The sequence below is a fragment of the Macaca nemestrina genome, chromosome 15 (genome assembly GCF_043159975.1).
Source record: "Macaca nemestrina isolate mMacNem1 chromosome 15, mMacNem.hap1, whole genome shotgun sequence".
Taxonomy (NCBI): Eukaryota; Metazoa; Chordata; class Mammalia; order Primates; family Cercopithecidae; genus Macaca; species Macaca nemestrina.
In genome coordinates this window covers 46,877,712-46,905,547 of record NC_092139.1, presented here as the reverse complement: position 1 = coordinate 46,905,547, position 27,836 = coordinate 46,877,712, and the positions used below count along the sequence as shown (strand labels likewise).

The 27,836-nt window shown below is 45.5% G+C and overlaps 3 protein-coding genes and 1 pseudogene across 8 annotated transcripts in view; 1 reads left to right on the top strand and 3 right to left on the bottom strand.

Moving 5' to 3' along the window:
• Window positions 1-27,836, top strand: part of LOC105481498 (taspase 1) — a 441,844-nt gene that overhangs the window by 366,955 nt on the left and 47,053 nt on the right. The gene's annotated exons all lie outside the window — the stretch shown is intronic.
• Window positions 1-27,836, bottom strand: part of LOC105481502 (isthmin 1) — an 85,706-nt gene that overhangs the window by 23,109 nt on the left and 34,761 nt on the right. For all 6 annotated transcript variants that reach the window (XM_011741127.3, XM_011741128.2, XM_071079675.1 and 3 more), the window contains one exon: window positions 11,373-11,612. In XM_011741127.3, coding sequence (XP_011739429.2) covers window positions 11,373-11,612 — 240 coding nt within the window. The remainder of the gene's footprint in view (window positions 1-11,372; window positions 11,613-27,836) is intronic.
• Window positions 1,502-5,316, bottom strand: LOC139358775 (B-cell CLL/lymphoma 7 protein family member C pseudogene; annotated as a pseudogene).
• Window positions 4,989-6,737, bottom strand: LOC139358510 (uncharacterized). The gene is made up of 2 exons (XM_071079684.1): window positions 6,589-6,737; window positions 4,989-6,084 (listed from the first exon to the last, which is right to left on the bottom strand). Exon 2 carries the CDS (start codon window positions 6,067-6,069, stop codon window positions 5,563-5,565), a length of 507 nt encoding a protein of 168 aa, XP_070935785.1. The 5' UTR covers window positions 6,070-6,084; window positions 6,589-6,737; the 3' UTR covers window positions 4,989-5,562.

Sequence of the window (27,836 nt, the reverse complement as noted above, 5' to 3'; positions counted from 1 at the left end):
AATGGTCGTGGGAGAGTAATGGTAACAGGGACCCACACAGAAGCTTAGAAAGACAAGTGGAGAAGGAGCACACAGCTGGGTAGAGCCGAGCCAAGCTGGGCAGTGACAGGGCAATGCTGAGCCTTTGGAGACATAACCTTTCTTCTCTGCAGCCCCATCTCCCTCTGCCTGCAGATGGAACAACTGAGCTGCAACAATCGTCTGCAAGGCTAGTAAGGGTCTTGGAGGGGAGAAGCTGCCAAGAGCCAGGCAAGCCTGCAATTATGGTAATGAAATCAGTCTCTGGGTAGGAGATAAGAGGGAATGTGCCCAACACTTTTGGTATTCCATTTGTATTCAGACTGGAGTCAAAGGGATTGCTTAAACAAAACGTGCCCTGCAATTTCTCCAAGCTGGGAATAAAAACAATTTCATGTTTCAAGCTATTACCGTCAATATGATTTTTTTTTTTCCTCCAAACTGCTGCTCAGATCCAAACAAAATAGATTTGTTGCCTGGCCAGGCAATGAGTAGCAAAATAGAAATTTACTCCAAAAGCTATATCGATGACTAAATCTCAACACTTAGAGGTTTATTTTTCCCTTTAATTGCTAGCCACTGCCTCAACTGAATTAAAACAAAAACAAAACACAAAACAAACAAATCTTAGGATCCACCCTTCCCTACAGTTAACAAAGTGAAAACCTCATGCTGATATCAAAATAAGAAATCTAATCTTGAGCCTGAGGTCTTACAGGCATCCAATTAAAAAGACTTAATGAGTGTGATCAATGACCTCCAATGGCAAGGGCTCGTTTTATGTTTCCTATTGCTCTCATTCTATTTACACACATTTTAGCATCAAAGAATCCGTTGATAAAGATGTCTTGAATAACGATCAGTGTGATGAACTGTAGGTGCGGAGTGAGCACAGATTTCCAAACTGACAAAGACTCTAGATCTTACCATCCTTTCTCATCCTTAACACACATAATTGAAGTGTCTTAGTATACTTTTTTCTTTTGGACTTTTCCACACTCAAGTCATGATGATAAAAGAAAGGGAACTCTTTCAAAAGCCGCAAGTTCAATTTCTGGCACAATCTCCCCAGCTCCAAGAAAGAGAGTCCAAAAGAAGTGATAATTTGGATAATTCTGTCTTAGGAAATGAGGAAAAGTTCCAATGCACCTTGATCAGCTTTCCTTCTCTTGAAAATTAATACATTGACTAGAAGCAAACTCTTGATTCTTGCTTGGAAATGCACTTTCCACAGGGAAACCCACACCATTCTTAGTCTAGCTGATAATAAACCAACGCCACTGAGAATCCAGAGACCATGCTCTTCAAACTCAGGAAAGCCTTCTTGCTTGTTGGTCCTCTAAGCCTTGTGAGCTGTGGAAAGTCGTGGGAATGGGCAGGTCTTTTCTGGAGAGGAAAAGGATTTCCTCAGGAGCACATGTTGGAACCGAACTGTCGATTCCCTCCTGGGCAGGGGTCGCCGCGAAGGATCACCGACACGAGATTCACAGCAGAGAGTTATTTATTACTAGCGCGCTAGGGTCCCAAGCTCTAAGTTGGCCCTGGGACCCCGACTGCTTGTTACAGGCTGTTTATATAGGCAAATACAAGTTCAAACACAGCTTAGGGCGCGAAATTCAAACAAAGCTTTAGGCGCGTGGTAATTGGGTCTGTCTATGGCCTGAGCAAGGTGTCTTATGCTAATTGGTTAGAGCAGGACCTTATGAGGTTTTTTCTTGGAGTTGCTGATTCCGGGAACTTCGAGGCAGGGTGGGACCCCCGGAATTGGCAGGGTGGGACCCCATGAGGTTGTTTCCCGGAATTGGCAGGGTGGGACCCTATCAGGGTGGGACCCTATCGAGGCAGGGTGGGACCCTATCCAGAGCCACCTGGTGTTAATTTTTTTTATATGAGGCCTAGTTTCTAAGTTTTATGCGGCCTAGTTTCATTCCCTCCTCTTTTTGTGTCAGAGGCTCAATCTTGAGCCTCTTTTTCAGTCCTGAGGGTCTGGTATTGTTGGGTCAGAACCATAGCATGTAATCTATTTTTAGTAAGGGTGAGTAAGTGGTTGAGTATGCATGGCCTGAAAGTCAGGATGAGCGTGAGCAGGATGAGGGGTCTTAAGATGGTGGAGATTAGGGTGCTAAGCCAAGGGGATTGGTTGTACTAATTTTTAAACTAACTTTGTTGAGATTTTTTCTTTTTTTTTTTTTCTTGTCTAATCTTTTTTTAGTTTTGCCATAGAATTTTTAACTATTTCTGAATGATCTGCATAAAAACAACATTGCTCTTTCAGGGCTGCACAGAGCCCGCCCTTTTTTAGAAAGACAATTTCTAGTCCTTGTTGGTTTTGTAATATAATTTCAGACAGAGAAGTCAAGGACTCTTTAAGTTTTGTGATAGATTGTTCTATGGCTACTTTAAGTTGTTGCAGGTGATGGTTACTATGCACTAGGGCTGCTGTCCTGGTCTTAACTTTAGCCGCTACCTTAATTCTTAATATGTCGGCGAGGGTGAGGGAGATTAAGGGCGGGGAAGTGCTTTGAGGAGTTTTTAGTTGGGGCTTCTCCGATATGGAAACCGGGGGCTTTCTAGCTTCTAATAAAACCTGGTCTGGCCTTACTGCAACAGGGGCAGTGTCTGGATTGACTAATAGTCTGATTTGGAGGGGAATTTTAGGCGGGTTGTGCTGGTATAAATAGAGACCTTATATTAACCTTGTTGTTATCTATCTGTTATCAGATTTTGCCGCATCTTCAAACTTGATGCGAACCAGGTTGCAATTTTCTGAATATCGGGTTGTGGTACAGGGCTGGACAAAGGGCATAGTTATATATTAAGGTTTTGTGGCTTATTTTACTTTTTATTATTAGTAGTTACACAGGACCAGTTTTTGCAATACAAGTGAGTCAGATTTCTATAAGTTTTTTTAATTGGTTCTGTCTTGCATCCGGGACAGGCATAAAACCTGTTCCGGCTGATGGACATTTTTCTAGCCTGTGCTTTTTATTCTTGTCTATCCTGAGGAGTCGTTAATAGGACTCCTGTGGGACCAGTAAACCGGGGGCCTGTGTCTTTTATCTTTTCTGCTATTTTTTTTTTTTTTTTTTTTTAGGTTGAAATAGAGGTCTGGAAACTAAGTCTTTATAGGAGTATTTTCGGAGGTCTTATTTAAGACCTCTTGATTACTAAAATTAATTATCTGTCAGGTCAGGCTAAATGGCCGGTGGGGGGTTAGCGTCAAAAACTATACTAGAGACGGCGCAGGGAAGAAGGGCAAACAATAAGCAAGGAGTTAGATATGAGAGAGTCTTATCTTGAGCGGGTCCGCGGAGCGTCGGAGTTTCCATGTCTCAAGTGGTGGTGGTCTGGACGTCTCTGGAGCAGCCTTGGCGTGGGATGCGTGGATCTAAGTGGAGATTCCATCAACCTTTATGGCTGGAAGGGGTGACTGGTCAGGAGAACAATGTAGGGTTCTTTCCACCGAGGCTCTAGTCCTTGAGTGCGATGCCGTCTAACGTAGACAGAGTTTTCCACCTGGAAGGGGTGACTGGTCTGTGGATGTCTTGGTTGGTACAGTTCTGCCAAGGGGGCCCAGATTTGGGCCTGTACTGCTTGGAGTCCTTTTAGCCGGGCCTGTAGGTCAGTCTTAGGATCGGAGGGGGAGAAGGAATTAAGCAAGGTTGACAAAGGGGGAGGTCCTCCGTAGAGGATTTCATATGGAGTGAGCCCAAAACGGTTAGGTGTATTCCGGGCCCTTAACAGAGCTAAGGATAGGAGGCGTCTCCAATCTTTTAAACCAGTCTCTAAGGTCAATTTAGTAAGGGTCTCTTTTATTGTTCTATTCATTCTTTCTACCTGTCCTGAGCTCTGGGGTCTATAGGCACAATGTAATTTCCAATTAATCCCCAATATCCTGGCGAGCCCCTGACTTACCTGAGAAACGAAGGCCGGCCCGTTATCTGACCCAATTACCTTGGGAAGTCCGAATCTAGGAAAGATTTCTTCCAAAATGTTCTTGGCTACTATGTGTGCCGTTTCTTGCCGGGTGGGGTAGGCTTCTACCCATCCTGAAAAGGTATCTACAAACACCAGTAAGTACTTATATCCAGCATAGTGAGGTTTTACTTCAGTGAAGTCTATTTCCCAATAGACTCCTGGGCGATTATCACGAGTTCGTTTCCTTTCTGGCACTCGGGTAGCCCCAGCGTTTACCTGCTGACAGACCTTACAGGCAGATGTCACTTGTTCTACGAGGGTACTTGTCTTTGGGATTAGAAAGTCAGTTTTTTAATCAGTAATTTTAGCTTTCAATTACTTAAGTGTGTCCAGGCATGCATCTGCTGGATCATTGCCAGGGCTTCCTTGGTCAGCATTGGGGGTTCGTCAGTGCTGCCAGCAGTTATGCCCCCGGGATTTTTCTCTTGGCCCAGCCGTGGGGGCTGAGCCTCTTCAGGGACCCCTTCTGGGGGTCCGGCAGGTGACACAGGGCAGCTGGGCTGGGGGCTGCCCTCAGGACTGGGCTCTGTGCCTTTTTGCAGGGAACTTTCCGAATGGAAACTCTGGTTGCTGTTCTCATCATTGAGATCCAGCAGGATGAGAGGGCCACCCCCTCGGGGACTGGCGCCCCTGCCCCGACGTTCCCGGCCACGGGATTTCTTTGCCCCGCCACCTGCCCGCCTTCGCTCCTCCTCCTGGGGGTCCACCACTGGCACTCACTTGAAGATACGAAGGGAAGTGTCGCCTACAGTCACTCATTGCTTCTTCCATTTCCGGACCTTCTCGATGGTCGCCATTACCTTCTTGATGTTATCTTTGGCCCGGCTCCGGGTCTCGGCCCGTACGGTCCGGCCGGCCAAGCTGGCGTGGCTCCGGGGCCGGAGCCGAGCCCGCGGCGGGGCCGCCTCCCGTCTGGCGGGCTTAGGCTTGGCGCCAGGCCCGGGCGCCGCGCTCTCGGCCTGCCGTTCCTCCGGGAGTTGGCTGCACCCTCTTTCGTCCTTAACGCCTCCGCGAGTCCCCTGTTCTTTGCAGTAGGCACACTGGTCTTTTTCCACTTTTGGCCGTCTCCGCTTCTTTCCCTCTCTCCCTGGTCCTTTCTCTCTCACAACTGCCGCCAGGATTTTTGTTAAGTGCTTATCCTTTACTCGGTTCTTACGATCCTCTCGCTCTATCTGTTCCTTCGCTAACCTGGCTTCCTTTTCCTTAGGGGTTTCTTTCTTATCTTGGCCAAATTTGTGGGGCGTTTTCCTGCCCCTTTGAGACCCGCCAACAGAGCCTGGCGATAGATTCGGAGACTCTCCCTACCTGGTGCCGTTTCATAGTCCTAGTCCGGGCGGGTGAGGGGAAATCCCTCGTCTATTTTATTGGGAAGTTGGGTTGGGAGGCCTCCTGGTCCTGGCACATTTTTCCGGGCCTCCAAGAGGACTTGCTGCCTTTTTCAGTGGTTAAGAGGACCTGCAGGAGTTGCTGGCAATTATCCTAGGTGGGCTGGTGGGTGAGGAGAATGGATTCTATTAACGAGGTTAGGGCCTGAGAGTCTTGGGAAAAGGAAGGGTTATGGGTTTTTTAGTTGTAGACTGACAGTACGGAGGGGGAAAAGGGAGGATTGCTAAGTGGAAGGGCCTTCTGGGTCCTCAGTCCGCCGCAAGCGGAGACGAGGAGGTGTCGGCGGCGCATCCGAGGGGTGAGTTTGGGCGGGGCTGGAGGAGGAGACGGGGTGGAGGGAGGGGCCGAGGGAGAAGTTGGAGAAAGGGTAGGGGTCGAGGCGGTAGAGGAAAGAGCTGGGGACAAGACAGGGGGCAAGGGTGAAGGTGGAGGTCCCAGAAGGGGGTTCTGAGGTGGAGGAGGCAGGGGTTCGAGAAGGAGGAGGTCCCTCTGGGGTTTATCTGGGAGGACTGGCTTATGCGGGTCCAGATTCCGATTCTTTGGGGCTTCTAAGGCAAGGAGGGTAGATTGGGATGGGGAAGGGGAATGGAGGAAGGGTTTCACCCAAGAGGGAGGGTTTCGGACCAGATCCTCCCAAGTAATTATGTAGGCCACCTGGTCTGGGTGTCCGTGTGGCCCAGGATCCATCACTGTTGCTTTAACCTGTAAGATAATTGGGAGGTTAAATGTTTCGTCCCGGGGCCACCCAACATAGAGGGTAGGCCACTTGGACGAGCAGAATTTTCGCCATCGTCCCTTACGGACTTCTATGGAGAGGTTGTGGGCTCGAGCCCGAACGTCAGGGAAGTGAGTCAGGGTCAGAGACAAAGGAGTCGTCAACGTCTGTCTTATTTCGTCCACGTATAACAAACAAGGACAAAACAAAAGTAACAAAAACAAAGACCAGACAAGTAAGGAGAAGCCGCGCGGCCAGAGAGTAGCGCCACAAGATTACAAAATATTCAGACGGCAGGGGCGGCCTGCCTACAGATTTGAGGAGGCTGACCGAGTCATTAGCCTTCTCCCAGACTACCGCCAGGGCGTCCCCCAGGGCGAAAAGTGGGAAGGTGCCGGACACGTCTGTCCCCCTTCCCCACTTAATTCAGAAGGAGTACTCCCCAGAGTTCAGAGTTAGCCGGCAAGACAGACAGAACAAAACGAAAGTACCTGGTAGGTCCGTTCAGTCAGCAGTCCGTGGCCCGGGCCAGATGGGTCTCCGCCGGATGGGTCGGGGGTCCTCGGACGACCCCACTTCCCGGCCAACGCACCAAATGTTGGAACCGAACTGTCGATTCCCTCCTGGGCAGGGGTCGCCGCGAAGGATCACCGACACGAGATTCACAGCAGAGAGTTATTTATTACTAGCGCGCTAGGGTCCCAAGCTCTAAGTTGGCCCTGGGACCCCGACTGCTTGTTACAGGCTGTTTATATAGGCAAATACAAGTTCAAACACAGCTTAGGGCGCGAAATTCAAACAAAGCTTTAGGCGCGTGGTAATTGGGTCTGTCTATGGCCTGAGCAAGGTGTCTTATGCTAATTGGTTAGAGCAGGACCTTATGAGGTTTTTTCTTGGAGTTGCTGATTCCGGGAACTTCGAGGCAGGGTGGGACCCCCGGAATTGGCAGGGTGGGACCCCATGAGGTTGTTTCCCGGAATTGGCAGGGTGGGACCCTATCAGGGTGGGACCCTATCGAGGCAGGGTGGGACCCTATCCAGAGCCACCTGGTGTTAATTTTTTTTATATGAGGCCTAGTTTCTAAGTTTTATGCGGCCTAGTTTCACACAGAGCATCCAAGGACGTGTCTCCAACAATAGTTTTAAATCCAGATCATTCTACCCCTTCTCTCTCGACAATTGCCATAGAAAGAACACAAAACGGACTAGGAAGATATCTAATTTCCTCTTCTCAGACCTGCTGATGCTTTAAGAACACGGGTGGCAACCCCAGCTAACTGTGGTTACTGCTTTGAGACTTGCAGCATGTCAATCCAGGCATTACTGTCCCTTCTACACAACTTAGACCCAATTTTCAGGCACACAAACTGGCTTGGAGAATTCAACGTCCTGAGGTAAACAGCAAGGAAGGTATAGTGTTGGTCTCTGAACCAGTTCTTCTGATTCCCGATTATTTTTATCTATGTTTCCTCTGTCATCTTCATCTCCAATATCATCACCAACCAGCAGCTATCAGTTTTGGGAAGCTTATCCTATATTGGGCCCTGTGCTAAGTACTTCATATGGATGATCTCATTGAATCCTCACAGAAAATCACACTTATATGTAGTATTATACTACATAGTTACTCGTAGGGAGTACTGTCATTCCAATTTTATAGACAAGGAAACTGAGGCACAGAGAGGCCCAGTAAACCCGCATGGGGCTACAGAGGTCAAGTCTGGCTGACTAAATGGTGGTGCCTGATTCCAAACACAAGTCAATCTGCCTCCATATATTGACAGCAGTACCTCATGAGAATCTGAGCCGAACAGGCTTGTCTCTATAGGGGCATGGGTCCATGTCCTGGGCAGAGAAATTTCTTGATTCTTATCCAGCCAGACCTGCCATTCCTCTAAAAGTATTTTAGAGAAAAAGGAGGAGGCAAAATCAAAAGTAGAAGCACGTACAACTGTAACCCTGGCCAACTCATCTGATTGTATCTTGTGGCACTAAAGAGGCCTGTGGCCATGTAATGTCTGTGCAAGGAAAAAAAGGCCTTTACATGACTATTTTTAAGTCCCTCTTGATGGGAGAAAAGAAATAAGTATATTGATTGAAATAAATACTAATCTCAACTTGATCCAGAAAAGAGAGTATTTGGTTGTGAATAGCTAGTGTAGTTCATTACTACACTGTAAGTAAGTAATGCAGTAAGCCTAATAATGCATTTATTTCAGAGATTTTTGTCTCTGATAACTATCAGCTGCAGACTGAAAACCCAGCCAAGGATACGAAAGTCTAACTTGTTCTGGGGGATTCACTTTCTTTCCTGAATGATTTTTGTTTTCAATAAAACCCAACCTCTTATATTGTTTGAAATTTCATATGGAGATTCAGTTTAGGAGTTTGAGGCCATTTATTTCTATTTTGTGCATTTTTTCCCTTCCTCACTTCCACAGCTTGAAGCCAGTCTTAAAATAGAATTGTCTGATTCACTTGGGACCGAGGCTGCCTGACTCCTGGGAGTTAAAATGCTCTACAGAAGCAGGTGTTGGGGCTTTTAGAAGGATTTCCTATCCTGAAAGTCAAGAGGCCCAGGGGGGACGTGGCCTCTTGCATGGGCTTAGCGATGTCACTTTGGAAAGGTGCAGGCTGTTTCCTTAGCCCTGGAGCGTGGGAAACACTTCCAGAGCCTGAGGGGGTGGGGCGGTGCAGAGGGCGGGTATCAAGTTCCCATTCAGCTCCCAGGCTCCAGCTAGGGAGAACCAGGTGGGGGCAAAGGCAGGTTGCCAGGGGAAGGGGCAGATGAGGCCAGAAGGCCTGGCAGCGGAAGCCGACCCACTGAAGGGCCCCTCACCTGACTTCACTCTGATACCCAGGGAGAGGGAATGCTTTGACGGGGCCTGCAGGGACCAGCAGGGCTGTCTGCTGGGCTGAATCGGCCCTGTGTCAAACCAGTGGATTTCAACAAAAGAACAGTGCTCTGAGAAAGGGGTGAGAGCTGCCAACACGGAAACCATCACCTCCTTGTAGAAAGCACCTCGTGTTTTAAAGGACCACCAGGGAACTGGTTTACACAAGTGCAGTGGTGCATGAGGCAGCAGCAGCTAGTGCTGTGTGGTGTGTGGGTGTGTGTATGTGCATGCACACACAATTACATGCTGACAGAAGACTGGGGCTCCCAGGGCTAGCAGTTGTTTTATTCTTTCTTTGAACATCTTTCTGGGTGACCAATACTAACCTTTTGTGGTCTTCCAGAAACAGAAGGCCAGAAATGCAGCACAATTTTATTCTCTTTAGGGCCAAAACGTCATCAGATCAATAAAATGCTGGCCACCGTCCCCCTCCCTCTGTATCACCAACAGAAAATTTACAGATAAGGATTGTATAGAGCAGAAATAGAATAACTCGACTGGGCAGTAGGCAGTGATTTCTGTGCATGGGTTGTCGACAGTGACCTCCACAACATTTTTTATGCTGTACCATCAACAGAGCCTGTCTGACTTCTTCCCACCTGTTGAGATCCACCCCCTTGGGATACAGTGCTTTTCCTCCTCTGTCTTCATGATCCCTCCAGCACTGTTTTATGTGGTAGCTGGGATCTTCACACTGATCTAATTTATTGGAGGGAACAGGGCTTACATTTTTCAATTTCCTATATAACCTAATGCAGCATTTTATATACAGTGGGGGTTGGTATTCTAATGAAGTGTTCTCAGTGAGATTTGCCTGCCCCCATGACACTGGTGTTAAGAGCAAAACAACTCAGGTCTACGAAACCTGATCTAAAACCGTATCACGCAGAGGGTGTTAGTCTGTGGAGAGAGAAGCAGTTAATGAAGGATCAACTGGTCTGAGTCCAAGTTCAGGAACTTTCTGGTATGTAAGCAAACTGGCATTTGGTCCAGAGAGGAAAAAGTACGGAAAAGGTGCCCCTATACAAATAGAAAGAATTGGAAGCAAAGCTTACAAGTATGGGCTGGCTATGGTGGCTCATACTTGCAATCCCAGGACTGTGGCAGGCCGAGGCAGGAGGATTGCTAGAGCCCAGGAGTTTGAGCCCAGCCTGGGCAATATGGCAAAATCCTGTTTCTACAAAAAAATTTAAAAATGAGCTGGATGTGGGGGCACACACTTGAAGTTCCAGCTACTCGGGAGGTTGAGGTGGGAGGATCGCTTGAGCCTGGGAGGTAGGGGCTGCAGTAACCTATGATTGTGCCGTTGTATTCTAGCCTGGGTGACTGAGTGAGGCCATCTTTAAAAAAAGTATGGAAGCAGTCATATGAGGATAGGGGCTGGGTTGCTCGGGGGATGAGCCTCTCTCAACCATCATAGGGACCATCTTTGGGAGGAAACAGAGAAAGGTACAAACAACATGCAAAATTAGGAGTTTGTCTCTGAATGTGGGTTGAGAGTCTGAGAGCCTGGATTTGAACCCTACAACTACTATTTACTGCCATGTGACTTTGGGTAAACCAAACAGTAACTTCCTGAGTATCTGGTGCATTACTGATAGTATTAGAAAAATGACACGGGCTTTGTCTCCTTCATGAGGGTGTTGGGAGGGTCAAATCAGATCAACATTTGCTTTGTAAAGTATACTGAGCTATTTCAGTGTAGATGAAAGTTATTATTTTTAACCCCAGTCACCCTTTCCTTAACCTTCCATTTCCTACTGCTTCATCAGATCCCATCTTAGTGGAAGATAGCCATCTCTCCCCTAGGAACTCCTATTCTCAACCTCCTTCCTCTTATTGTTTTGTAAGTCATGTATACTTTAGAGTAACGGAAGCTTGTCTCTTTGTGAAGGAATTTCTGGTGTCCAAGGCAAGTTAGAGGGGCATTAAGAGAAAGAGCTTTCCTGAGTGCTTTGAAATGTTTGAAATCATTTGCCCAATCTGTTCGCAGGTCAGATTGGCCTTTTCCTAAAACTGTCACATTTCATCAATTTTGTTTTGTTTTTTTTTTATATTTTGGACTATTTTGTTTTGATTTGCTTTTATATTTCACTGTCTCTTAAATTAGTATGTATTTTGTAATCCTTGGTGTGTCGTACTTTAATTGATAGTGTTTTCTTCTTTTGAGTGGTTCACAAAATAATGGTGCATCTCACAATCATGGGTGTCGCTTAATGAAATGCAGCACTGTTCTTATGGAGATAACATGATCTTAAGCAGGAATCATTAAGGGTTTAAGAAGAAAAGTGAGGTAAGGCAGCAGTTTCCACTGGAATCATCAGAAAACAGAAGATGGACTGTTTTGTTATCTTCTATCTTCCATGTGCCAAGAATTACCTGGATATTTGGATTCTGCCCATTGATATCAGCTTTGGAAAGATCTGGAAAGTTTGGTAGATCAAGGAGAAAGGATCTGGGGCCATCTCTTTGCAATGAAGGGTGCCCCATCTCTTGTCGGAATCGCGGTCTAGGGAAGGGTTGGTGTTCAGCCTGGTGGTCCAGACGCTCCCCTGGTTCTTCTTTGGAGAGAGAAAAGCTGGTTTCTGATGTGGAGTCACTTCCCACGTTGAGGTTATTCTAAAACAAACAAACAAACAAGCAAACAAACACCTATTAAAGGGACACATGATTTTAAAATGTCACCCTTAACAGTCCATTATATTCAGGAGCAAGGACAATTCCAGCGGCTGAAATTAAGCCAGTAGGACATTCCAAACTTGTTTTGCAACCCCATGGTTTAGTTTCTTCATGTCTTAAAAGCCAGATCATCAGAAAACTTCTTCTAGCCTGCTACTTGGGAATTTTCTGAGGCTTAATGAGTTATGGGCTATTTATTAAGCTTCAAAGTACTTTAAAAATGAAAACACTATATTGAAGGAGAATAGGTGCTCATTTAAAGCTGGAACCAAATTATGTTTCTCTTCTCACAGCTTCAACTGATTAACCACCTTGGCTTTAGTTATAGTTCTAGTGTCCAGAGTTGCTTTCTTTTGTGTAGGCTATGGAGCAAAAGATCTGACCAAGCTGGATAAAGTTCTTGGGCCATATTATTGATTACATACATTCATCCAGTTGTCTGTCCATTTGTCCATCAACTCATCCATACATCCATTCACATATCCATCCACCCATCCATCCATCCATCCATCCATCCATCCATCCATCCATCCAACCATCCATCCTTCCACCCACACACCCATCCATCCAATCAACAAATGCCAACCATGCTAGGCATAGGAGATACAGCAATAAACAGGATAGACATGAGGCCTATTATTTTGAAATGTACAACTAGGTGAGGGAAATAAACAATAAGTACATAGATAAATAAATAAGATCAGATCACAGAATGGTGACTGCCAAGAAGAAAAGAAAGAAGATGATGGAGAGTGGCTGGGGAAAACCTTAGATAGCTGGTCAGGGAGAACCCCTCAGAGAAGGTGACACTTGAGGCAAGATCTGAACAAGAGAAGGTGGCACCCTGCAATAATCTGGGGGAAGGACATTTTAGCAAAGGGAACAGCAAAGGGAGCACTCAAGTCTAGGATGGGAATGAGTTTGGCTGGTTTGAGAAACAGAATGGCCAGCGAAGCTGTTGTAGAGGGAAGGAGGGAAGAACCATAGGTGATGAGGATGAAGAGACGGGGATAGTCAAAGAAAAAGTCATGAAAAGGCATTCTGAAATCTAATGATTTTATACTGAAAAGTGCAAGCCCCTTGTTTTTCCCAGGTGTGAAAAATGTCTCCATTTCTTTATCGCTATGGGGAAATTTCTCTAGTGATTGAAGAGTATAGAAGTTGCTGGACTCCTTTTCCAAACCAGCCTTTCTTTTTCTCCCCTCTCCTCTCACAAAAGATTTACTCCAGCCTTCAGGGATAGCATTTTCATGTTTACTGGTGGAGAGAGACAAGGAGATAGAATTTCACCAAGCTTTGGGTCAGTGGTTAATGTTCCTGTTATTCTTGGGCATGTTTTGGGGTTTGGGAGTGTATGTTTCAGCACACTGTCTCCACACACCCTCTCTGCCCCCCACCACAGTGCCTCTGACCCAGCCAAAGGGTTGCATCTGGTATAAAAACATTCATGACTCTGAGCACCCAAGGTCAAGAGCACCGAGGCTGAAACACACTAGCAGATACGTATCTTCTTGGAGAGCTAACCTTAGGGAAGGGATTATTATTTTTACTTTTATTTATGTGTCATTTTTTAGAGACAGGGTCTTGCTCTGTTGTCCAGGCTGGAGTGCAGTGGCACAGTCGAGCTCACTGCACCCTCAGACTCCTGGGCTCAAGCAATCCTCCCGCCTCAGCCTCCCGAGTAGCTGGGATTACAGGCACGTTCCACCATGCCCAGCTGTGAATGGATTTTTATATATCTGTTTAAATAGGAATGGGGCTCAGGAACAAACTCACTGGTGCAGAGACCACCTCTGAATGTTCGAAGAGGCCAAGGGGAGGGTGGAGATAGAGACCTCATCTATCACCTCTTTAAAACATGCAGTGGTAGGGGAAAGCTGGCTACTCTGCAGCATGTTTTTGCTTGCCTTTCCACAGCTCAGAAGATGTGGGCGGGGGCAGTGTCTTTGTTCACCTTTCCAGTCACCTCTCTGCCATGGTTTTCGTCTCCTGGCACATCCTGGTAGAGGGAGTTGCCCTGACATTTTGAGACATTACTCAATGCAACAGAGCCAAGTGTATTGTTGTTTGAGCCTAGCACAGAGAGAGAGAAAGAGAGAGAGAGAGAAAAAGAAGAGAAGAGAGAAAGAGAAGAGACAAAGAGAAGGAGAGAGAAGAGGAGAGAAATGAAGGGAAGAGAAGAAAAGAGAAGAGAAGAGAGGAGAGAGAGCATGCTATCTTTTCTTAACATAAAAAAAAAAAAAAAAATGGGACGTCTCTATGACATCCCAAAGGGGAGATAGCTGAATGTATTTGTTCCCTTGCTTTTTTCCCTTAATCTCCAACCCTAAAATTTCTCCAGCAACATTAGGGAGGACAGTGAGATTGTCATGGAGAATTCCTTGTGTAGGATTTAGGATTACGAATCTTGGAAGGGGCCCAGAATTTGCTTCCCAATTACTTTAGTACTTCTTGTAAATCAAGCCCTAACTTCATTACCACAATGGAGGTATACTGCTTAATTAGGTTAAAAATGGGGCTCTCTTTCCTTTCCCCTGTGATGTAGTACTCTTTCTATTATGAACACTTACATTTTAGAAGAAGTAGAAAATGTGTTTTTGCTACTCTTTAACATTTTGCCTAGATGTCTGAAAAAACAGGGACTAAGTTTGATTGATTGATTGATGTGACTCTTGAATTTTTCCTGGTAGGAAATCCACCACCACAGAGTGCTTCTGGCTTAGCCCCAGACCAAGCAAATCCCTTAAACTCTCTAGGACTCAAGGACCTTGCATGTAAAGCAGATTAGATAATAAGAAGAACCCTGTACCCTCCCCGCAGGATTAGTCAAGATACTTGGGTTAGGTTGTGTCTACACATGGAAAGAGAAGCGTCGCATTAGGGCCACTGGCTGGGCAGTTCAGGCCACAAATACCTCTGCCAGGAATAGTCAGACAACTGGGGCTGAAGTATGTTTTGGCTTCAGTTATGCACACAATTGTGGCATTTCTCTATCTCTCCGAACTTCCCTGCCCCCCAGACACAGGCTTGGTGTTTGCAAAGTATTTGGAAGATGCTAAATAATAAAGAAATGCTAATCACAATCTCTGAACATCTGAGTTACTCTTGCACCTCTTCCAAAACATATTTAACTAGAGACCTTGCCTCCTTGCAACGGCATGCCCCCAAGCTATTAAGAGACCGGAAATCCTAGGATAGGGGAAGTGTGGCTAAGGATGGCCCATATAGAATGAAACCCTGTTTTATTCAATCAATAACAAGATTTAAGAGTAGCCATTATTTTAGTCATCTAGACTTTAAATCTAGAGTAGGAGACAACAGACAGAATATCCTAGAGTAATGCAGAAGAAAACCTTTCTTCATCTCTTCTCAAAGGGACATACTGCATATCCTCCTTGCAGAGCCCCCATTGGAGGTCCTGGTTGAGGACATCAGTCCAGCTATCACCAAGTTCACTCACTGAGTATTCCACTTGAATTATTCCAGCAGAGTAAAGATTTTCAACAGGGGTGGGTCTCAAGGTTAAAAGTAAAATATTTTGTGTTTTATTCAGGCAAGCAAACATTCTTCTCTGAAAATGATATCTTAGGAAAGTCTGGGAATTTAAGGAAAGAAACATGACCATTCTTTCCAAAATGCTGTTGAATTCATTCTGCCCCAGTTAAAGTGATACAAGGGGGTCTGCTCATTTTGGGAAAATATTGCTTTACCCACAATGTGTCTTTGAGTTGAACATCAATCTATGAGTTAACACTGACAATGAGTTAACATTGAGTTAACTATCTATGAGTTAACATTGACAATGCTGCAGTACCAGCAGCAATGTTTCCTCTTGTGACTATAATTTCAGAGCTGTGACTAGCAATGAGAAGGAAAACAGAAGAAATGCAGCTACTGAACGGCTTATGCACATGAACTGTTCAATTGCTGAGGCAGGTGATCTTCATTGGCCAAATTATTTAGCTACTGCTTGGTGCTCCTCTCCTTCTATTATTTTAGAACTTATCTAAAACAGGAATAGTAATAAAAATATCCTGTTCTTGCAGCCTAGTATTTTGCCTTATATGGCAGTACTGTGGCAGACATTGCAATTGCCTGCCCAATGTCTAGTCCCCTCTTTTTCCTACTTGGTGTTTGTTTCAGGTGGCTGTGGACCTGGCAAAAACTACATTTCCCAGCATGCACTGCATCTGGATGTGACCATATGACACAATTCTGCCCCAAGAGGAGTAAGTGGAAGGTTCTGGACAGAACTGCTGAAAAGGAGTTTTCAGATTCGGTTTTGCCATTTGCCTTTCTCTCTTCCACTTTGTCCTGCCTGAAATGAGGAAACAGGGCTTGATGTGAAATGAGACAGCTGGCAGGCCTGAGGATGGAGGTTGTAGTCTAAGCGTGGCTGACTGGAAAGATGGTGGGCTTAGGTCCCTGATAGCATTATGGAGCTATCGCGCTGGTCCTGGAATGGTGACCTCCATATATCTTTTACTGTTATCATTAATCTTAATGTTAACATTGACAATGCTGCAGTACCAGTAGCAATGTGCCCTCTTAGGATTTTAATTTTTGAGTTATGATGACCAGGAAAATTATAAACGTTTTGCCACTGAAAGTAATAGCAAAAACCAGCATTACTTTTGCACCAACCAAATGTTATCATGATTGCAAGAGGTTTTTCCTCACCAAAAGGAACCAGCATTCCTTGGACAAAGGGTTGAGTGCAGAGCTTGGGCGGGGAAGGCACAGATGAATTTGGGATACTTTCCTGCAACAAGAAGCAAGGAAGCTTTCAATGACTAACAGGGTACTCTTGAAAGAACACAGGAGCCAGCTTGACAGGCCCACATTGCTCACAGATCAGAGAATTTGGACCAAAAAAAGAGATTGTACTTGACTAATGCACACTGAATCTATCAAAATTCATAAGGAGACTCATGAAGGAGAGAAATCCAGAAAAATTACTGTCACCATTTGAGGTAGGTATTATAAAACTCCTTACTTTGCAAATTGGTATTAAAAAGAAAGAAAGGTTTTCAGAGGAAGCAATGTCTGAACTGAAATAAAAAGGGCTTGTTAAACGTGCAGTAGATGCATCAGGTTAAGAGAACAGGGATCTGGGGAGGGGTCCAGGAGCTTTGCAGTCCTGGTGAAGGAGTCTCTGAGGTCTGACAGAGCTGTGGTTTATAGATCCAAAGGGTTTCAGAGCTGAAATGCAGTGAGAGTAACGATCAGAGACACCTGCTGCTTTCAGATGAACTAACGGAGTTAAATATTATACACATCGGGCCCAACCCATAGTCTCAGCCCACCAGCCTTTGCTCTGACAGCTCTCTATCATACTGCGCTGCGACTTGTCCACTAGGCTGCTACTTCCCTGGTGGCATCCTCTGGGGCACTTGGAGGTTTGCTGAAGCTACATGGTGCTGGGATCTCATCCCTCCTTCCTCATTCTCATCAGCTGGCCCTGGATGCCCTTGGGAAAGCTGTGCTGAGGTGAACCGAGAAGAGAAAACCTCTCATCTTTAGGCGGGGTGCAGTTTTTCTCAGATGACAAATCCACACATTTCAATCACTTGTGTCCTTTATACTGAGTACATCCTGGTCCAACACCAAGAATGTCCAATCACTGCCTCCGGCCACTGCATAGCTGGAGCTGCCCATCGTGGCTGTGTTTGTGACCAAGGTGGATGGCCATAGCCACATCTAGGGTCAGAGTGGTCAGAATGGCCAGAGTCTCCCAGCTGGCCATTTGACACAGGCAGATGAATACAAAAGAGAGGGAGTGAGGGTTTTTGGACATCCAAGCCACAGGGCAAATTAGGATAAGCACTACAATACGGGGAAGATAAAGCTATGGAAATGGGCGATGCATCCTCTTTTGGAAAAAATGTGCTAAGCATCATTGTCCCAGTCTGCAAATAGCCACCTGCCCTATTCTGCAAACACCGACCAAGGACTGGAATCTGAAGAACAGGGTTGATTTCACCACTTTCAGAACCTCCAGAAGAGGCACAAATCAGTGACAAATTGTGGCTGTCTAAGAAAGTTTAGTACTTTTTCTCTTTAAGGCAAAAACTGGTTAACTGTTCCCCAGATTAATACAACCAGGCAGATTTCTTGGAGGCAGACTGGCTGGCAAATTTCTGAAAAGCAAAGAACAGGCCCTATCTTCAGTCTCCAAACTCCCTCCTCCCTCCCCCAATTTCACAAGCTCAGGGGGCAACCAATAGGTACTAGTTGATGATAATGATGGCTAAAGTTATCATTGGGTAACAGGGCCTAGGTTAGATTTTGTTTTAATTAGGCTGAGGCTACAAGCCTCATTACCCCTAATGTAGCTTTTATGTGGAATTCTAAAGAAAAAAAACCCTGGGAATCTTCTACTGAAGATATTAAAGAAGATATTACAATGCATTTGGTCTCACAGACTTTGAACAACAAACAGCAGAGATGGTAATTAATGTCACTACAGCCTCACTCCTTAAAACAAACTAACAATCTAGCTAATTAGCAATATGTCCTCATTTGGAGCTGGACATCTGCATATTATTATCAACAATGCTTGTTTCCTTTTTCCAGATGAAAGGAAGCCATACTGCACCCAGACACATGGCTGTGCACCTTCCACATTCAAACACTCACGTTCTTCTACCCACGGTAAACACACTCAGGGCTTTATCTGTGTCGAGCATCGATTTTGTCTGGAACGCTCCCACACGTCTAAAAATAAGTTTAAGAATGCCACTAGTGGTATCTCAAAGGGAAGAGCAAAAGTTTTACTGTTGGAAGAGATAAAAGAAAAAAATGGCACACTGATTATCTTTAACATGATTGAGGAGCAAGCACTCCTCAATGAGAAAACCAGGAGAATGAATACAATGAGTTTTAGACCATAAAATCGGCTTTCCAGAAGGGGCACACTTTTTCTTAGTGCTCAGGAAGATGGATGGAGACCACGATCCTAGGAGTGGAAGCAGGGGCTGGTGGGGGATTGTTGGGGCTTGTTCTTTTTTTTTTTTTTTTTTTTTTTTTTTTTTTTTTGAGACAGAATCTCGCTTAGTCGCCCAGGCTGGAGTGCAATGGCGCGATCTCGGCTCACTGCAAGCTCCGCCTCCCGGGTTCACGCCATTCTCCTGCCTCAGCCTCCCCAGTAACTGGGACTACAGGCGCCCGCCGCCTCGCCCGGCTAATTTTTTGCATTTTTAGTAGAGACGGGGTTTCACCGTGTTAGCCAGGATGGTCTCGATCTCCTGACCTCGTGATCCGCCCGCCTCGGCCTCCCAAAGTGCTGGGATTACAGGCGTGAGCCACCGCGCCCGGCCTGTTGGGGCTTGTTCTGAGAAGGGTTGGAAAGAGGCAGCTAGGATACCTAGAGAGAGAAACTGCACCATGAAGACACAGACAACAAGGGTGACCAGCTGCTGCTCTCATGAAGCCTGTGTGTGATGGCAATCATTCCCCTTCAGGCACCAGGAACAGAGCAAATGTCAATGGCCGTATTTTATAGGAAGCATGACAATGCAATGCCCCTTTAGGAACTATTCCTGGCAGAGGGGAAATGGCCATACACATGCTTCAATCTTCGCTGGAGACTCTGACGACAGCCCTGAGAGCTAGTGACACAGGCACATCATGGCTCAAGAATTCAGGAGGGTCTCAGTCCTGGTTTGGGAATGGAGCCTGCTGTCGAGGTCTGACTAATAGCTGAGGAATCCCTAGTTATGGTGGCAGAATGTGTCATAACGATGTTTACTTTAGAGCTTGGCAGTGACCTCGTTTATTATCTCAGGCTTTAGAAGAAATGAAGAATGGGCAATTCTTTGCATTTGGGCAGGGAGCTGGCTTTGCGGTGGAGAGGCCACCCATCCCTGTGCATCTCTCCTCATTGAAGCTTCTTGGGGCCGGCTGACAACATGGAGATCAACACTTCACCGATTTGTCTTGAATACTTCTGTAAACTGCTTTGATCTTGAAAATGTGCAGATTATTGGTGAATTTTTTTCAAGTTGTGCTTTCTCCGTTGCTGGCAAAGAAAACAGAGTGGTAGCTTTTCCAGGACCAATTTCTTTTATGTCCTGTTAGGCTAAAGAATGAACTGAAATGAAGGAGAAATTATTCTTTCAAGTCTAAGAAAACATGTAAGAAGCAGAGTACAAGAGTGGAAAGTGAGTTTGGCCAGAAAAAAAAAAAGAAAAAGAAAAACAAACCCTTCCCACATCACCCAAAACATCCCTGCAAATGTAGGGAGATGGAGAAATCATACTTTCCAGAATCACTTTAATAAAGCTCTTGCGGTGTGAGGCCAGCCATCCTCAGCATCCAGTTAAGGGTCGGGCTTTCTATTAGTCTTCCAGGCTACAGCTAACCAGCTGAGGGCTATAAAGGCCAGGCCACCAGTGGCCACCAGGGGGCTTCCGTCCCTGCTCCTCAGCCCTGTTAGAGCTCAGCCACCCCTTTAAGTCAAATTTTGAGCAAATATTTAGTGAGTTTGGATTATCGGTGATTTTCCAAGTTGTGCTTTCTCCATTACTGGCAAAGAAAAGAGAGTGGTAACTGTCTAGGATTCGTTTTCCAGGACCCAATTTGAAGAGGCACCAGATCATTAGTGCACCTAAAAGGCCCAAGTATCTAAGTCCTCCTGCAACCAAACAGAAAGGGTGTTGAACAGGACACCAGAAGGCAAACATCTCCTGCAGTGATTCTGTGTCTTCCCCACATGGAATGAGGCGATCCAAGGCTGGTGTTCTGTTGGTGAGAGGGAGAACCTGGAAGTTAAGCCAAAGAACATGGATGGCAGAGTTGAGAAGCTGAGGTCTGGGGTAGGGGTGGCCTGGGGACCCTTGCCAAGTTAATATCCTAATTAAGGAGATGGATTCTTCTCACCACTAAAGTTAAGAACCCTCATTGAAACCTATTGCTGGCCGGGCGTGGTGGCTCAAGCCTGTAATCCCAGCACTTTGGGAGGCCGAGACGGGCGGATCACGAGGTCAGGAGATCGAGACCATCCTGGCTAACACGGTGAAACCCCGTCTCTACTAAAAATACAAAAAACTAGCCAGGCGAGGTGGCGGGCGCCCGTAGTCCCAGCTACTCAGGAGGCTGAGGCAGGAGAATGGCGCAAACCCGGGAGGCGGAGCTTGCAGTGAGCTGAGATCCGGCCACTGCACTCCAGCCTGGGCTACAGAGCAAGACTCCGTCTCAAAAAAAAAAAAAAAAAAAAAAGAAACCTATTGCTAATCTGTCTGCTCCAAGTACTTCTAAAATGGGTTTCAAAGGTCATTGGACCTTAACCTTGGAATCCTGAAAAGGGCTCAGGGTACTGTGGAAAAGACCAGGGATGGGAGTTTCAAGGTCCGGGTCTGGGTCCCAGCATTGCCTCTTCCTGTTTTGTGAGCTTTGGTAAGTTATTGTACCTTTGCACATATGGTAGACTGGTTGGCAAAAATGTCCACGAATTCTTCTTTTATCTAAAGATCCATGCCTCGGGTAGTTGCTTCCACACTCTTTGAGCTTCTTCTTTTTTTTTTTTTTTTTTGAGACAGAGTTTTGCTCTTGTTGCCCAGGCTGGAGTGCAATGGCATGATCTCAGCTCACTGCAGCCTCTGCCTTCTGGGTTCAAGCAATTCTCCTGCCTCAGCCCCCAGAGTAGCTGGGATTACAGGTGCACACCACCATACCCAGCTAATTTTTTGTATTTTTAGTAGAGATGGGGTTTCACTATGTTGGCCAGGCTGGTCTTGAACTCCTGACCTCAGGTGATCCACCCACCTCAGCCTCCCAAAGTGCTGGGATTACAGGCATGAGCCACTGTGCCCGGCCTTCTTTGAGCTTCTTACTGCGGCCAAAGGGACAACAGTTAACAGAGACTTGAAAAGCACTTGTGCCTCAGGATTGCCTATTCTTTTTGCTCTTTGGAATGCATAGAACATTCAGTGAAGAAGGCCAAGCTAGCCTGTTGAATGGTGAGAGACGTGTGCAGCAGAGATAATTTATCCCAGATTCACCAGTCTGCCAATGGCCAGTCACTCAGACGGAGACCATCCTAGACCATCCAGTCCTGGCTGAGCCTACCCAGGCTATGAGAGCTACCCTGCTGACCCGGAGACTCATGAGAAATAATAAATCCTGTGGGTTTAAGCTAGTGAACCCAGTGTGGTTTGTTACATGGCAAAAGCTGACTGATAAAGGACCTGGATTATTTCTTCTGTAAAATGACCATGGTGAGGTAGAATGAGACTTGCAGAAAGGCTCTCACTCTATTCAGCTCTGACCTCCTTGGAATGGAATCCTAAAGAGACACTTGTTCTGGAGAAATTATTTCACCCTAATTTCAGAAAAAAACTCCACTTTATTCCAAATGCTGAAAACATCAAATTGAGGGTGGGGAGATTAAATAAAAATCCAGTGGTTCACAAATGCATGAAACGTAGATTCTATCTACAATGACTAGAACATCTTCTCCTTTCTCTCTATCCTTCTATCTGTTAGCTCAAGGCTGGGTAAAACCTGTTGGAAAATTCCAAAGCCCTGCCAACTACTTTCTTCACTGACAGGTGCTTTTTTGGTAATAGCTTCATTGCCAGTTTTTCAGACTCAAAGCTGAGACTTAACAGCTCTCCTCTGTGCTTTCATGATGCACCTGTACAGCTCTGTGTGCTGCTAGAAACTAGTAATGCCCACTTATTAACAGGACCTCCCCGACACTGTAAAACAATTATAGAGCTGTCATAGGCCACATACGGCCAGAAGTGAACAGAAAGCTCCTGCCACCGGCACCTGTTCCCTTTCCCACCTGCCTGTACAGATTGTTCCTGTTTGGACTGCTGTTCTGTTCGTCTCTAGAGAAATGGTGTGATTCTTGCTTGGAAAACTGGCAGCTGATGCAATTGTGGACTCTTGACTTAGCTTAGCTAACCTTTCTCTGTAGGAAGCTGGGCTGTTAGCTCTATGCATGGATTCATTCAACAAACACTTCATCGATATTTATTATGTACCAGGTACTGTGTGAGGGTGAGACAGTGCCAATAGCGCATGGCTTGTTAAGACAAGTTTCCCAAAACTTGGAAGTGAAGCAAAAGGATGACTGCAAGTTTATCACTTCGTACTGGGGCACAGGCCTGCCCCAAAGCGTTTAATTCTGTAGGAGCACGTATCTTCACTTGGCTTATTATTTACTATTGATTAGGGCCCAGACTAAAAGTTACATGCTAGCTTGTAGATTTTCATTCTGTAGATGCAGAAATGTTTTTGTCTAGTAGAAACAATAACTCAGTGCTAACTGTTTTATGGCTCTACAGGACATTCATCAGTCTTAAATTTATGTTTACACATTGACTTCATCATCATTTTCCCCACTAACTTTATAAATATCTGTTTCTCAAATGCTCTGACATGGCATTAGCATCTCCCTTGTTCTTTCATTCATTTAGTTAAGTAGTTGACATGTGCTTGTTCTCTATTTGTATGAGATTCACATTTTTAATATTATGAAAATTTTATTTGGACAGGTTTTTGTCTTCTAATTTAGATTACAGAGGGGAAGTTAAGAAATGCTTATATCCATGTAAAATGCAAAGTAGAAACTGGGAAATTCCGAAGGAGTGGAAGTTTTCAATGTAAGGAAGTAAAATTATCCAGATTCCTTTTTTTTTTTTTTTTTTTTTTTTTTTTTTTTTTTAGATGGAGTCTCACTCTGTCACCCAGGCTGGAGTGCAGTGGCATGATCTCGGCTCACTATAACCTCTGACTCCCAGGTTCAAGCAATGCTTCTACCTCAGCCTCCCAAGTAGCTGAGACTACAGGCGCATACCACTATGCCTGGCCAATTTTTGTATTTTTAGTAGAGACGAGGTTTTACCATGTAGGCCAGGCTGGTCTTGAACTCCTGACCTCAGGTGATCCGCCTGCCTCGGCCTCCCAAAGTGTTGGGATTACAGGCATGAGTCACTGTGCCCAGCCCAGATTCCTAATTATGATACCACAGCTCACCATCTATAAGGTCTTTAACATAACCATGTAATGCTCTTTCACTTTCTCTAAGAGACTCCTATCTGGATGTTGATCTAATGCACTGACAAGCCGGAACCAGTATGGAGAACCATGGCTTGTGAGCAGGACTTCCCTTGCATTTCTCCTCCTATGAGGGTCCTTATGGGGAGAACAGAAGGCCATGCACCAGAAGGCACCCAAACTCCTGTCGACCATTTCATTTTCCCCCCATACAATTCCCTACTCTGATCCTAGAGAAACAAAGCTCCTCCCAGTGTTGTTCTCGCCAGTGAGAATTCTACCACGAGAACCTCAGTTAACTGAGATTTGAGAAAAGAGAGTCACAAGTTCTCGGAGGCTTTCTTTTGGGATGTTGTCATGAAGGGGGAGATATTCAACAGAGAACGTGTTTACTATTCTCCTCAGTATAAACATCATAATATTAGGATGTATCAGTTTGAGTCTGAGCAGGGGATTAATGGCACCCTCCGAGTGGGTAACTAAGGAGAGCTTAATAAAGGACAATTTAACATATCTGGACAAAGTGACCAGAAACCATCAAGAATGCTCTAGTATCTAGGGTCAATGAAGCCAGGGAGAGCTCACATCTCCAGGCCTGAAGATGCAAGGACAGGGAGAGGCTACTGTTAACCAAAGGGAAAGGGAGAATTGTGGGGTTGGAGGTAAGCTGGGTGTTCATTTCCTGCCATGCCTAGCACTGGCCAAACCCAATCAGAAGCCAGACAGCAAGGGAGCCTGTTGATGTAATACACTCAGATCATAGGCTCAAGAAATAAATAGGATGGAGAAAGGTGGAAAATGGATTGAGAGAGGTAAATAGAACATCTGGGGGACACAGACATGCTTGGGAGAAATAACAGCTATAATATCACCTATTCCAGGCACTATACATTAAATCTGGTCTCATGACATCCACGTGAGGTAGACATGAGTGCCCCTATTCCACAGATGAGGAAATTAAGGCTGAGAGGCCCCTAGATAGTAAGTAGGCTACGAAATCCTTGCTCCTTTCACCATACGGTGCTGTCCTAATTTCCACCCTGGAGCTGGCTAGAACAAGAGAGTCTGCAGCCACTTTGAATTCCCTGGCCTCCCCTAAATGCTGCTCGGCTCTGGAATAACAGTTCTCCGAAGACTGGCTCAAGAACACTGGCCCGCAGCATACTGTGGATTTAATTCTCAACTCTGCTCCCTGACTTGGTTTGGTAGAGGAAGTCCTGGCCTCATTTTTTTTTTTTTTTTTTAAGGAAAATACACATCTAGACAACAGTGCAGCCCAACACTGCTTTACTTGTGCAGTGTAATGGCTTTTTAGGGTTAATCAGTTCTCGTCAACAAAAGCCATAGATATAGTGATGTTAAAAATAATGAATTATCACTAATTCAAGAGGGGAGAAGTTAGGAATGAAATGGCACATAGTACGCTATGTAAACATGAGAGCTATTCAGTGGGTCAGATGAGGCAGACAACTGAGGAAGTAAGACACAGAGGGCCAGTCCCTGCAAACTTCGCCTCCCGGGTTCAGGTGATTCTCCCACCTCAGCCTCCCAAGTAGCTGAGATTACAGGCGTTCACCACCATGCTTGGCTAATTTTTTTGTATTTTTAGTAGAGACAGGGTTTCACCATGTTGGCCAGGCTGGTCTCGAACTCCTGACCTCAGGAGATCCTCCCACCTTGGCCTCCCCAAATGCTGGGATTACAGGCATGAGCCATTGCGCCTGGCTGATACTCTCTTAAAGAAGCCAAGCTTCTCTGTTACTGTTACTTTATTTTCCGACCAATAAGGCATACAGGAAAATACAGTGTTTGAAAAAAGAGGAGCTTCACGTTGAGCACGTTATTTCCCTGCGGCTCAAGCTTTCTCACCTGTAAAATGGGTAGCATCTGTGTGGTAAAGATACTTCTTTTCTCCTCTTTATTATTCCCTTCTCTCATTAGCCTTTTCTAACACTCACTCTCACACTGTCATATTTTCTCTTCACTGTTTTCCCCTCAGGCCCAGCTCCTATCTTCCCTAGTGACAGCCACCCCTCCACCTCCTCCACCTTTTTCAAATGTCTTCTCTGTGCCAGCCTTGCCCAAACACTTTTATGTATCACTTCTACCAATTGGCTCTCAAAGCTTCCCACTGGGTGGATATAATTATCATCACTCCCATTGTACAGATGAGAAAACTGAGGTTTGGAATCCTGCCAAAGTCACCTGGCTCATACTTACTAGGGGTGTGTGAATTCTGGCTGACTCCAGAGACGCTTTAAAGCTGGACCAGCAGAGACAACAAAAGGCAGCCTGTGTGGGCTGCAGCTGCTAGGGAGAGTGAACACCTCTTCCAACAACCTCAGTGTAAAGAGAATGCTCAGAATGCAGAGAAAGGACCAACACCACCAATTGCCCTCCTCTCCAAAAAGGTCCACGTTGAGGATGGAAGGAGCAGTCAGTGTTTCAGTCATTTGATTTTGAAGCCATTTTATCTCCATGATCCCATGATCCCCTATTAAAATACAACTAGTCTGAGAATAGTCATGTCGGACCTGCCTGGTGGGGGCAGGGCACAAGATGGGTTTTGGGACCCAACTCTCCATTTTTACAAAGCATAATCTAGAGGATTTTTTTTTTTTTTTTTTTTTTTTTTGAGATGGAGTCTCACTCTGTCGCCCAGGCTGGAGTGCGATGGTGCAATCTTGGCTCACTGTAGCCTCCACCTCCTGGATTCAACTGATTTTCCTGTCTCAGTCTCCTGAGTAGCTGGGATTACAGGCACCCACTACCACACCTGGCTAATTTTTGTGTTTTTAGTAAAAATGGGGTTTTACCATGTTGGCCAGGCTGGTCTCAAACTCCTGACCTCAGGTGATCTGCCCACCTCGGCCTCCCAAAGTGCTGGGATTACAGGCGTGAGCCACCGCGCCCGACCTCTAGAGAATCTTTGAAGAGGAGGATGGCACATGAGCCAGGGCACAGGACACAGGGTTTCGAACTCCCAGCCTGATGCTCTCCTACTGGCTGCTTGAGTGTCATTGCCTGGTAGATCTTCACGGTTTTCCATGACTAAATTACAAACTGTCTTTCCCTCTTTATAACTGCAGTCACACCAAAAAAACCCCAGGAACTTTACTAAATATCCTTTGAGTGAATGAACAGCTGGTTGGCGGGCTGGATGAACAAACAAGATTTCAAAGCCTGATAGACATGGGCAGAGTGGACTCCTCGTAGTTTCACTTAGGTCTACCATGCCGTGTACATTGTACAATTTGTGCATGGTGCAAAGATGTCTGATGAGGGGGCAAGTAATGGCTGAAGTTCGGACTGGAGGAAGGGGTACTATCTTCCCAGAGGGAATGACTTGTTGTAATTCATACAGAGGCTTATAAGTGCTAATAGATGCTCTAGTGTCACACTTCTTTCTGTCTACTCTACCTGCAAAGTCTTTCCTTCCCTTATCCGTATAGAAAACTCCTATGCATCCTTTAAAACCCTATTTAGATACTGCCTTCTCTGTAAACCTTCCCTGATCTTCAGCAGAGTTAATCCCTCCTTGCTCCTCATTACTTCTCTACCATACACATCCTTCTTTTCTTTTTCTACACATTATTAGACATTTACTCATTTTTGTCCAGTTTCTGGCTAAACAGTCACACACAAATAATGACTGAACTGTAAACTCAGCTGTACAATGGGGGGTTATATTAGCCATGTTAACATCTTCAAGTCCTTTAATACTTGCTAACAACAAACAGAGCATTTTATCCATTTTTCCAATTCCTCTGCCACTGTCCTAGTCCAGGCTGCCATCATTCTCTCTTCTATCCTTCAGGTCTCAGCTTAAATGTCACCTGCAGAGAGCGAGGACTTCCCTGATCATCTTATATAACCAGTGTTCCTTCTAACCTTTAAAAGCTCCCCTCTATCGTTCTGCTTATTTCATTTGTAGTATTTATTAGCTGCAATTATTCTATTTATGGGCTCTCTTCTTTGTTGTGGCCCCTACCATGATGTCAGAACCACAAGGCAGGGACTGTGTCTGTTCTGTCACTTCTGTGCCTCAGCACTTGGCCTGGAGCCCAGTACAGAGTAGGACCTCACTAAATGCTCTCTGAACGAATGGAAGGGACAATGAATAGATGGAAAAGGAAGGAATGACAAACAGGATTTCAA